The sequence below is a fragment of the Balaenoptera acutorostrata genome, chromosome 8 (assembly GCF_949987535.1).
Source record: "Balaenoptera acutorostrata chromosome 8, mBalAcu1.1, whole genome shotgun sequence".
Classification (NCBI taxonomy): domain Eukaryota; kingdom Metazoa; phylum Chordata; class Mammalia; order Artiodactyla; family Balaenopteridae; genus Balaenoptera; species Balaenoptera acutorostrata.
Genome location: NC_080071.1, coordinates 116275165 through 116287372, shown reverse-complemented (window position 1 = coordinate 116287372; position 12208 = coordinate 116275165). Strand labels below are relative to the sequence as shown.

Here is a 12208-nt window from a genome sequence, read left to right as displayed (position 1 = left end):
TTGATCTATCTGTCTATCATTATGCTAATACTACACTGTTTTCATTATGTAGCTTCATAGCAAGTTTTACAACCAGGAAGTATAAGTCCTCCAACTATACTTTTTCAAGATTGTTTTGGCTATTCTGGGACCCTTGCATTTCTACATGAATTTTAGGCTTTAAAAGTTGAACTTGCCTTTGCATTCCTAAAATAAGCCCATTTTAGTCTTGATATTTTACTCTTTTAATTTACTGATGTATTAGGTTTGTTAATTGTTTTTTTGGGTTTTTTTTTTAAGTTAATTAATTAATTAATTTTTATTTTTGGCTGCATTGGGTCTTTGTTGCTGTGCATGGGCTTTCTCTAGTTGCGGCGAGCAGGGACTGCTCTTCGTTGCAGTGCGCGGACTTCTCATTGCGGTGGCTTGTCTTGTTGCGGAGCACTGGGCTCTAGGTGCATGGGCTCAGTAGTTGTGGCTCGCGGGCTCTAGAGCGGAGGCTCAGTAGTTGTGGCGCACGGGCTTAGTTGCTCCGCGGCATGTGGGATCTTCCCGGACCAGGGCTCAAACCCGTGTCTCCCACATTGGCAGGCGGATTCTTAACCACTGTGCCACCAGGGAAGCCCTCTAATTGTTTTTTAACTGATGAACATGAGAAAATGTCTTGTTTATATTTTTTCTTGCAATGTGCTTGTCTTACGAAGTTTAGTCTAGCTTCGTAGAATGAGCTTGAAAATAATATTTCTGTCATTACACTGGATGACTCAAGTTTGTTTATTGTGTTCTTTAATTTTCCATAACTTATAGATTTTTAATCTGCTTGTATAATCAATTGCTGAGAGAGATGCATTAAAATGGCTCACTATAGTTATAGATTTGACTGTTCTTTGTTTCTGTCAAATTTTTCTTTTATAACTTCTTTTTAAAATTTATATTGACCTCTATCATTTTTAAAATTTTATTTATTTTTATTTATTTATTTTTCGCTGTGTTGGGTCTTCATTGCGGTGCATGGGCTTCTCATTGTGCTGGCTTCTCTTGTTGCACAGCACAGGCTCTAGGCATGTGGGCTTCAGTAGTTGTGGCTTGTGGGCTCTAGGGCGCAGGCTCAGTAGTTGTGACACACGGGCTTAGTTGCTTCGCAGCATGTGGGATCTTCCTGGACCAGGGCTCGAACCCATGTCCCCTGCATTGGCAGGCGGATTCTTAACCACTGCACCACCAGGGAAGTCCGTATCTGGATGTTTTGACTTGTATATTTATATACTTTGAGGCTGTGTTCATTCTAGTAAATTAAATCTTTTATCATTATAAAGGGCCCTTCTTTGTCTTAGTAATTTTTTTTAGCCTTCAGCATATGCTATCTTACGTTAATAAAGCTATACCAGGTTTATTTTGGTATGCATGATATGTCTTTTTCCATTCTTTTACATCAAATGTTTATGAGTCCTTCTATTTAAGATGTGTCTTTCTAAAGCAGCATACAGATACTAATCTTAAAATCCAGTATGATAATCTTTTTCTTTTAATTGCTGTTTTTATTCCATTTATTCTTTTTTTTTTTTTTTACTTTTAATGCTTTTTATTAAAATGCAACAGTGGATTCTCTTGCATTGTTTTTTTTTTTTAAACATCTTTATTGAAGTATAATTGCCTTACAATAGTGTGTTAGCTTCTGCTTTATAACAAAGTGAATCAGTTATACATATACAATATGTTCCCATTTCTCTTCCCTCTTGCATCTCCCTCCCTCCCACCCTCCCCATCCCACCCCTCTAGGTGGTCACAAAGCACCGAGCTGATCTCCCTGTGCTATGCGGCTGCTTCCCACTAGTTATCTATTTTACATTTGCTAGTGTATGTATGTCCATGACACTCTCTTACCCTCTCACATCTCACCCCACCCCCTCCCCATATCCTCAAGTCCATTCTCTAGTAGGTCTGTGTCTTTATTCCCGTCTTGCCACTAGGTTCTTCATGGCCTTTTTTTTTTTTTTTTTTCCCTTAGATTCCATATATATGTGTTAGCATACTGTATTTGTTTTTCTCTTTCTGACTTACTTCACTCTGTATGACAGACTCTAACTCCATCCACCTCATTACAAATACCTCCATTTCATTTCTTTTTATGGCTGAGTAATATTCCATTGTATATATGTGCCACATCTTCTTTATCCATTCATCTGTCGATGGACATTTAGGTTGCTTCCATGTCCTGGCTATTGTAAGTAGAGCTGCAATGAACATTTTGGTACATGACTCTTTTTGACCTATGGTTTTCTCAGGGTATATGCCCAGTAGTGGGATTGCTGGGTCGTATGGTAGTTGTATTTGTAGTTTTTTAAGGAAACTCCATACTGTTCTCCATAGTGGCTGTATCAATTTACATTCCCACCAACAGTGCAAGAGTGTTCCCTTTCCTCCACACCCTCTCCAGCATTTATTGTTTCTAGATTTTTTGATGATGGCCATTCTGACCGGTGTGAGATGATATCTCATTGTAGTTTTGATTTGCATTTCTCTAATGATTAATGATGTTGAGCATTCTTTCATGTGTCTGTAGGTCATCTGTATATCTTCTTTGGAGAAATGTCTATTTAGATCTTCTGCCCATTTTTGGATTGGGTTGTTCGTTTTTTTGTTATTGAGCTGCATGAGCTGCTTGTAAATCTTGGAGATTAATCCTTTGTCAGTTGCTTCATTTGCAAATATTTTCTCCCATTCTGAGGGTTGTCTTTTGGTCTTGTTTATGGTTTCCTTTGCTGTGCAAAAGCTTTTAAGTTTCATTAGGTCCCATTTGTTTATTTGTGTTCTTATTTCCATTTCTCTGGGAGCTGGGTCAAAAAGAATCTTGCTGTGATGTATGTCATAGAGTGTTCTGCCTATGTTTTCCTCTAAGAGTTTGATAGTGTCTGGCTTTACACTTAGGTCTTTAATCCATTTTGAGTTTATTTTTGTGCATGGTGTCAGGGAGTGTTCTAATTTCATACTTTTACATGTTCCTGTCCAATTTTCCCAGCACCACTTATTGAAGAGGCTGTCTTTTCTCCACTGTATATGCTTGCCTCCTTTATCAAAGATAAGTTGACCATATGTGTGTGGGTTTATCTCTGGGCTTTCTATCCTGTTCCATTGATCTATATTTCTGTTTTTGTGCCAGTACCAAACTGTCTTGATTACTGAAGCTTTGTAATATAGTCTGAAGTCAGGGAGCCTGATTCCCCCAGCTCCATTTTTCGTTCTCAAGATTGCTTTGGCTATTCGGGGTCTTTTGTGTTTCCATACAAATTGTGAAATTTTTTGTTCTAGTTCTGTGAAAAATGCCAGTGGTAGTTTGATAGGGATTGCATTGAATCTGTAGATTGCTTTGGGTAGTAGAGTCATTTTCACAATGTTGATTCTTCCAATCCAGGAACATGGTATATCTCTCCATCTATTTGTATCATCTTTAATTTCTTTCATCAGTGTCTTATAATTTTCTGCATACAGGTCTTTTGTCTCCTTAGGTAGGCTTATTCCTAGATATTTTATTCTTTTTGTTGCAGTGGTAAATGGGAGTGTTTTCTTAATTTCACTTTCCGATTTTTTGTCATTAGTGTATAGAAATGCAAGAGATTTCTGTGCATTAATTTTGTATCCTGCTACTTTACCAAATTCATTGATTAGCTCTAGGAGTTTTCTGGTAGCATCTTTAGGATTCTCTATGTATAGTATCATGTCATCTGCAAATAGTGACAGCTTTACTTCTTCTTTTCCGATTTGGATTCCTTTTATTTCTTTGTCTTCTCTGATTGCTGTGGCTAACACTTCCAAAACTATGTTGAATAATAGTGGTGAGAGTGGGCAACCTTGTCTTGTTTCTGATCTTAGTGGAAATGGTTTCAGTTTTTCACCATTGAGGACAATGTTGGCTGTGGGTTTGTCATATATGGCCTTTATTATGTTGAGGAAAGTTCCCTCTATGCCTACTTTCTGCAGGGCTTTTATCATAAATGGGTGTTGAATTTTGTCGAAAGCTTTCTCTGCATCTATTGAGATGATCATATGGTTTTTCTCCTTCAATTTGTTAATATGGTGTATCACATTGATTGATTTGCGTATATTGAAGAATCCTTGCATTCCTGGGATAAACCCCACTTGATCATGGTGTTATTCCATTTATTCTTAATGTATCTTCAAGTTCATAGATTTTCTCTTTGTATCTCTTCTGCTATAAATTCCACCCAATAAATTCTCAATTTCAAAAATAACAATAACAGAATTATCTCCTCAAAGTACATAATTTCCCTGACCAGCCATTTGCTTATTTCCAAAATAAACCTCTTGGTAGTATATTTTAAGAATATCTGATTCTTCTCAACACAGTTCCGCTGTTTAGTTAAGAATGCATCAGTAAATTCCAATTGAATTTACCTTGTTCCCAATTGATTACAAAAATGCTATCTTTAGCTTAAAAGATCTTAAAAGATTGAGAATAAAAATTTTCCTTTATTCTCTTGTCAAGTGTTGCTTATCAAGATAATTGCTTAGAAAATGAGTTCTCCTAGATTTGCTTTCACTAAATTTCCTTAGCCAATAGTTGTTGTGTTGATAATTTTAGTAACATGGTATTAAAAGTTATATATTGCTGGTTCCATCTTAATGCCCCCCCAACCTTACTAAAAATAAACTAGTATGTATACATTGAATAAAACCTTTTTTGCTGAATTTCTAAACTAAATCCTCTACAGTTTTCATGATTAGAAAGACATGTTTATTATAACTGTTAGTTTCTTGATAATTTAGAAAGAAGATTAAGCCTGCGTCTTCTACTAGTAACGTAATGTTGGTTACAGCTGACCTTTTGCAGCACATGAACGTGTATGACTGATCTACATATGTATTTTTCATTATAAGTTTTGTACTTTAGAAAGATAGTGTAAATGGGAAAGGGCTTTTTAAAAATGTCTTTATTTTGAGTATTAACTAAAACATTCCTTTTCTATTAATTAGATTGTACCAGTACATATTTTTAAGTCCTTTATGTATTCAAGTACCTATTTGAATTATCAGTGAGCCAGCCACACCATAATTTTAGTTTAATAGAAATTTTTTCTAAACATTTCTGTTCTATTTTAGATATCTTCCATCTTCATTTTTTTTTTTTTTTTTTTTTTTAGAAATTCACGTTCTTATTTATTGATTGATTGATTGATTGCTGTGTTGGGTCTTCGTTTCTGTGCGAGGGCTTTCTCTAGTTGTGGCAAGTGGGGACCACTCTTCATCGCGTTGCGCGGGCCTCTCACTATCGCGGCCTCTCTCGTTGCGGAGCACAGGCTCCAGATGCGCAGGCTCAGTAATTTGTGGCTCACGGGCCCAGTTGCTCCGCGGCATGCGGGATCTTCCCAGACCAGGGCTCAAACCCGTGTCCCCTGCATTGGCAGGCAGATTCTCAACCACTGCGCCACCAGGGAAGCCCCCATCTTCATATTAAATAATTATTTTTTCTCTTATTTGTTACTCTATTAAAACATTTTTTTATTAAGATGGCTTTAGTTTCATTGTTTATTTTTACTAATATAGTACCTCATTCGGTTCTCATAAAATAAATCATATAAGTTGCAATGTGACCTCAACATAGCAGATATTTTTTTTCTTGGAGTATTTTAAAAAAATTTTTACAGTGTAAAAAAAGCAAAGATAATAGGTAGTAGAATGGTTTTTGTATATTTTTCTTAGCTTCTTGCCAGTGTTCCTCACTAAAATTTGATATCCCTTATCCTACTCACTCTGAAGGGCTTCTGGAAAGTTGACATGGCTCTTTCTGCTGCTACTACCCTTAACAGAATAAATTTCACTTAATCCCAACTCCTTTGAATTTTGACTTTCTAGATTGAAGTATGGAATGGGTATATCTGATTAGCAAAATCAATAGCTGTAAGGAAGGCTGGGAAAGCAAGAATCTGGTATTTCCAGCTTTATTATCGGAAGGTGATATCTGACTCCTGCTCACATTTGTAATGTAAGGAAATTTCTAGACATAACAGGGGTCCCAGATGTTGGGTGGCTGCAAAAAATGATATGTTTACTGTCTCAAATTGACTCCCAATATATGTATTCACTCTTGTACTCTACCTAGAGTTCCAGACTCATGTTTTTTCACGTCTATTTTGCATATCCACTTCATATCTTACAGTCATCTCAAACTACATATATTCCTAAAGGATTTGTTGATTCTTTTTTCTCCCCATCCATTTGTTCGTTAGCCTTTAAGGTCTCAGTAAATTCCACAACTCAATCACGCTAAATATGTCAATACATCTTGATTTCACATTTCCCTTATTCTCCACATGTACTTCATCAGCAAGTCCTGTTTTTTTTTAAATTAATTAATTAATTTATTTATGGCTGTGTTGGGTCTTCGTTTCTGTGCGAGGGCTTTCTCTAGTTGCGGCAAGTGGGGGCCACTCTTAATCGCGGTGTGGGGGCCTCATTATCGCGGCCTCTCTTGTTGCAGAGCACAGGCTCCAGATGCACAGCCTCAGTAATTGTGGCTCACGGGCCTAGTTGCTCCGCCGCATGTGGGATCGTCCCAGACCAGAGCTCGAACCCATGTCCCCTGCATTGGCAGGCAGATTCTCAACCACTGCGCCACCAGGGAAGCCCAGGAAGTCCTGTTTGCTGTACCTCTGAGACATTTCCTAAATCCAGTTCCACTGCTAAAGATGATTTTTGCTATGTCTGTTGCAGCATGATAATAGGTTTCTTGCTTTCATACTTTCCCCCTTTTGAACCATTCTCTATTCTCTCTCTTTTAAAAAATTTTTTGGCCACACTGCACAGCTTGCGGGATCTTAGTTCCCCGACCAAGGATCGAACCTGTGCCCCCTGCATTGGAAGCACAGAGTCCTAATCCCTGGACTGCCAGGGAGTTCCCCCCATTCTCTATTCTTTACTCAGAGTTTTATTATTGCTATTGAGAAGGTGCTAGGGATGCTGACTCATAGGTGCTTATGAGGACCTTATCCAACAAGTGTGAGTCATAAATCATCTCTTAAATCCAGTTGCCATTGAGGCAGTGGGGGCTTTGTGGACTGGCAAAGTCCTATAGGAACATTTTCCCATGCCTTTCTATTGATAGCTTTGTCCTCCTCTTGTAGTTTTTGAAATGTAAGTCAGATTGTGTCACTCCCTTTTTTAAAACTCTCCAGTAACTGCTATCCAGTACAACTTTCTGTGAAGGATGAAATGTTCTATGTGTGCACCGTTCAGTATGAGAGCCACTAGCCATATGTGCCTATTGAGCACTTGAAACATGGTTGATGGAGGAACTGAGGAACTGAATTTTTAATTTAGTTAAATTTAAATAGCTACATCTGCCTAATAGTGTATTTGACAGCACCTCTCCTTTGGCTTCCCTTCATTCTTAAAGTGGAATCCAAAGTCCTTATCAAGGACTTCTATGATCTGACTCTTGGTTATCTCAGTAACTTCATCTCATATCATTCTCTTCATTGGTCTAACCACATTGGCCTCTTCTCTGTTTCTAGAGAACACTAAGCCTTTTCTCAACTCAGGGTCTTTGCACTTATGCTGTTTGCCTGGAGTGCTCTTCTATCAACTTTGAACCTGACTGGTTCTTTCACATCCTTTAGACTGTAGACCAAGACCAAGTATCACCTAAGAGTGGCCTTACCTGGTCATCCTGCCTAAAGTGGCCATTACCCTCTTAAGTTTCTTCATAATACTTGTACTATACTGTAATTAATCTTGTTTACTTATTTGTTTATTTTCAGTCTCCCCCTCAAGAATGTAAGTTCTGTGGGGGTGTAGTCCTTGGTTCTCTAGATCGTGGCGTGTATTACTTATTTGTTATTAATAAATACTTGTTGAATTCTTGAGATTCTTAAACATTGTACACAGGTTTATTACTTTTTTAGGGGAGAGGGAGGCTAAAGTTTTATAAGTCTGAAAATAATTGAGAATTAAAGCAAATTTGTTTTAAAAATGAAATGAGATTATATATAAACAGATGAATGGTTCAATCTAAATATGAAGTGTTATTATTAGAGAAGCTTTATAGTTCAGTGATTTAATAGGACTTTTTTCCTTGCAGCGTTCTAAGAATTTACTGATATATGAAATTTTTATGTGGTGGAAAATTAAAATTATAACTGTGAAAAGCCACTGGTGAGGAAAGTGCTAATCAGGCAGAGTTTATTTCTTTTTGAATTTTATTTTATATTTCTTTTTGAATTTTATTATTATTTTTTAATACCGCATGTCCTTATTAGTTATCTGTTTTATACATATTAGTGTATATATGTCAATCAGGCAGAGTTTATACTGTTGATTCAAGTGATTAAAGAATTCATTTTAATATTTAAAAATCAATCTCATTCAATAATATTAAGCTAATTTAATTATTATAAATTTAGAGTTGATTTCTTTGTGTTTAAAAAAATTTTTTTAATGCAATTTAACCTCATTCTTAGAAAATCTAGTATAGTATGAAAATGAACACCTATAAAATGATTAATTATAAAAGAATTCATCTTTCTGTAACAAATTCATCCCTATTTTAAAAATTATTTAGTTTGTAAAAATCTAGTTGATTTATAACTTTTTAATAATACATTTATTGCTTAAAACGGGTATGGCTACGTCATGGCTCAATTAGAAATACAAATGAAATAGAGTATGCTGGTTCTTAGTGCATTAAGTAATTGCTTTTGGACTCAGTGCTTTGAATTTTCTTAATAGCTTATTCTGGGAACATGATTTAACCAATTTGTATCTAGTATGTCAAGGCTATTGATAAGTGCTTTCATATTATTATTTACGTTTAATTCTCTAATACACTTAGTAATATCTATTTCCCCCACCCCTCCCTCTTGTGATTTTTTTGTTTTTAGGATCATCATGCCCAGAGGTCATGACATAAAAAAGTCTCTTATGCCTCAGATTTCTTGTTTGACAAGTGAATCTTATAAACAGCTGGATTTTTTGCCTGACAAACTAAGAGCAAAGCTACTTCCCTTCCAGAAAGATGGCATCACTTTTGCCTTGAGAAGAGACGGCAGGTAAAGTACTTTTTTCAGGACATGCTAAAATGCTAAATCCCTGGCAAGTGTATAAAAAAACAAAGCTTTGTGAAAAAAATTCTTTTTGTGTATACATAGTCTTCCCGTTAATTTTTTTTTTTACTAGATCATGAAATAATAATTTCAGGATATATTTTATTTTGCCTTCATTCTTGAATGATACTTTAGTTAACAATACAGCTCTACTTTAATAGCCATTTTTTTCTTAGCACCCCGAAGACTGTATTCTACTGTCTTCTGGCTTCCATAGATGCCATTAAAGTGTGCTCTCGAGTCTCAAAATATTACCCTGCAGGTGACTTATTGATTACAAAGAGAAAAATTACACAAAATGGTCAAGGTTGGTATCTCTGATAATGGTACAGATACCGGCATAATGTGGTACACAGGAGGTCTATAACTTTCTTTTTTTTAAATTTATTTATTTTATTTATTTATTTTTGGCTGTGTTGGGTCTTTGTTGCTGCGCGCGGGCTTTCTCTAGTTGCCGCCAGCGGTGCGCGTGCCTCTCATTGCGGTGGCTTTTCTTGTTGCGGAGCACGGGCTCTAGGCATGTGGGCTTAAGTAGTTATGGCATGCAGGCTCAGTAGTTGTGGCTCGAGGGCTCTAAAGCACAGGCTCAGTAGTTGTGGCGCATGGGCCTAGCTGCTACACAGCAAGTGGGATCCTCCCGGACCAGGGATCGAACCCGTGTCCCCTGCATTGGCAGGTGGACTCTCAACCACTGTGCCACCAGGGAAGTCCCAGTGTATAACATTCTTACGTGGTGTTCTTCCTGGAAATACTTGACCTGAAAGTCCTGAGGAAACAGTCAAACCAGTTCAGCATGTGGGACATTTTTTCAGGACAGCTGACCTGATGTCTTCACATGATTAAATGTCATGGAGAACCAAGGGAAGTGGTGGGAATGTTCTAAGTTGAGAAGCAACCTAAGAGCTAGAACAACTGAAAGCAATGCATAAACCTTGGTTAGATCCTGAATAAGTAAAAAGAAAAGCTTTAAAGGACACTTTTGGGTTAACTGGGAAAACTTCATCTGGACTCTATTAGAGTGCTGTTATTGAATTAATGTTGATTACCTTAGATGTGGTAATGGTGTTATAGTTGAATATAAGAATGTTCTTGTTCCTGGGAAGTGCATGATAAAGAATTGGGGGATGAAGAATCCTGCTATCTACAGCCTATTTTCTACATTTTCCCAAAAGGGAAAGGCATGTATATGTTTAGAGAAACTTTGAGGGGGTCAGCCAAAATATTAACAGTGTGAACACTTGAGTGGTATAAATGTGTTCATTGTATTATTCTTTTTGGCTTTTATGTGAGTTTGAAAATTTTCAAAAAAAAAAAAGAATCAGTCTAATTTTCATATCTTTGTAAATCATCTTTTATTTGTATCTGATTTTAAGATTTTCTCTTTGTCTTTGGAGTTCTGCTGTTTTGCTATAATTTATTCTATATGGTTTTCTTTTTATTTATCCTGCTTGAGATTATTGTATGTTTTTAATCTGAGATTTGTGCCATGTTGATTCCGGGAAATTCTCACTCTTCAAATATTGATTCTTACCCATTCTTTTTATTATCTTCTTCTGCTACTCCAATTAGACTTATACTTGACCATTTCACTTTATCCTATGCTTCCATTAATGTCTCATATTTTCTGTGTCTATCTGGGCTACATTATGGCTGTTTTGTTGTTGTTGTTTTAAATGGGGTTGACCAAAAAGTTTGTTCGGGTTTTTCTGCAAGATGTTACAGAAAAACCCAAACGAACTTTTTGGCCAACCCAATAAATATTTATTTATTTTATTTATTTATTTGGCTGTGCTGGGTCTTAGTTGTGGCACACAGGACCTTTGTTGCCACGTGTGGGATCTTTTAGTTGTGGCATGTGGGATCTTTAGTTGAGACCTGTGGGATCTAGTTCCCTTACCAGGGATCGAACTTGGTTACCCTGCAGTGGGAGCTCGGAGTCTTAGCCATTGGACCCACCAGGGAAATCGCTATGGCTGTTCTTAAGATTTCTCTTATAGTTTATGAGTCAGCTTTTCTAATCTGTTAACTCACGTATTCAGCTTTAAAGAACTTTTTTTAGTGATGAATAACATATATGGAGAAGTGAGTGCAGATCATAAGCATATAACTTGAAGAATTTTCACCATATAGCCATCACAACAATCAAGAAATAGAACGTTACCTGCATCCCAGAAACCTTCCTTTTGCCTTCTCCCAATCACTACTGCCTCCCTCCTTTCCAAAGGTAACCACTATCCTGACTTCTCACACCACAGATTACTTTTACATGTTCAACTATGTTAATTGTAATCATCCATATGTACTCATTTTTAAATTTATTTATTTAATTTATTTATTTTTGGCTGCGTTGGGTGTTCATTGTGGCGAGCGGGGGCTACTCTTTGTTGCGGTGTGCAGGCTTCTTATTGCAGTGGCTTCTCTTGTTGTGGAGCTCAGGCTCTAGGCACGTGGGCTCAGTAGTTGTGGCGCACGGGCTTAGTTGCTCCGTGGCATGTGGGACCTTCCCAGACCAGGGCTCGAACCCGTGTCCCCTGCATTGGCAGACAGATTCTTAACCACTGTGCCACCAGGGAAGCCCCGTATGTACTCTTTTGTGTCTGACTTTTCTCATTCAACATCATTGCGAGATCCTTCCATAGTGTCGCATGCAGTTGTAATTGGTTCATTCTCATTGCTATATAAAATTCCATTGTGTAAATGTACCATAATTTATTTATTCATTCTACTGTTGATGAGCACTTGGGTTGTTTCTAGTTTGGGGCTCTTAAAAATAGCAATGCTATGAGCATTCTTAGACAATTCTTTTGGTAAACATAAATACACATTTCTGTTGTGCATATACCAAGAAGAGGAATCGTTGGTCATAAATATGCATATATTCCACTAAGTAGATGCTGCCTCTGTTAGTTTGTCAGGGATGTCATAACGAAGTACCATAACTGGGTAGGTTGAACAACTGAAATTTATTGTCTAACGGTTCTTGAGGCTAGAATTCCAAAATCAAGGTGTTGGCGGAGTTGATTCCTTCTCAGGACTGTGAGGAAAGGATCTGTTCCAGGTCTCTCTCCTTGGCTTTTAGATGCGTATCTTCTTCCAATGTCTTTTCACATCAT

General features: G+C 37.0%; 1 protein-coding gene across 4 annotated transcripts in view; it reads left to right on the top strand.

Moving 5' to 3' along the window:
- The window catches only part of ZRANB3 (zinc finger RANBP2-type containing 3), a 278621-nt gene that overhangs the window by 24872 nt on the left and 241541 nt on the right, over window positions 1–12208 (top strand). For all 4 annotated transcript variants that reach the window (XM_057551841.1, XM_057551839.1, XM_057551840.1 and 1 more), the window contains one exon: window positions 8874–9041. In XM_057551841.1, the coding sequence (XP_057407824.1) occupies window positions 8881–9041 (161 nt within the window). In that variant the 5' untranslated portion in view covers window positions 8874–8880. The remainder of the gene's footprint in view (window positions 1–8873; window positions 9042–12208) is intronic.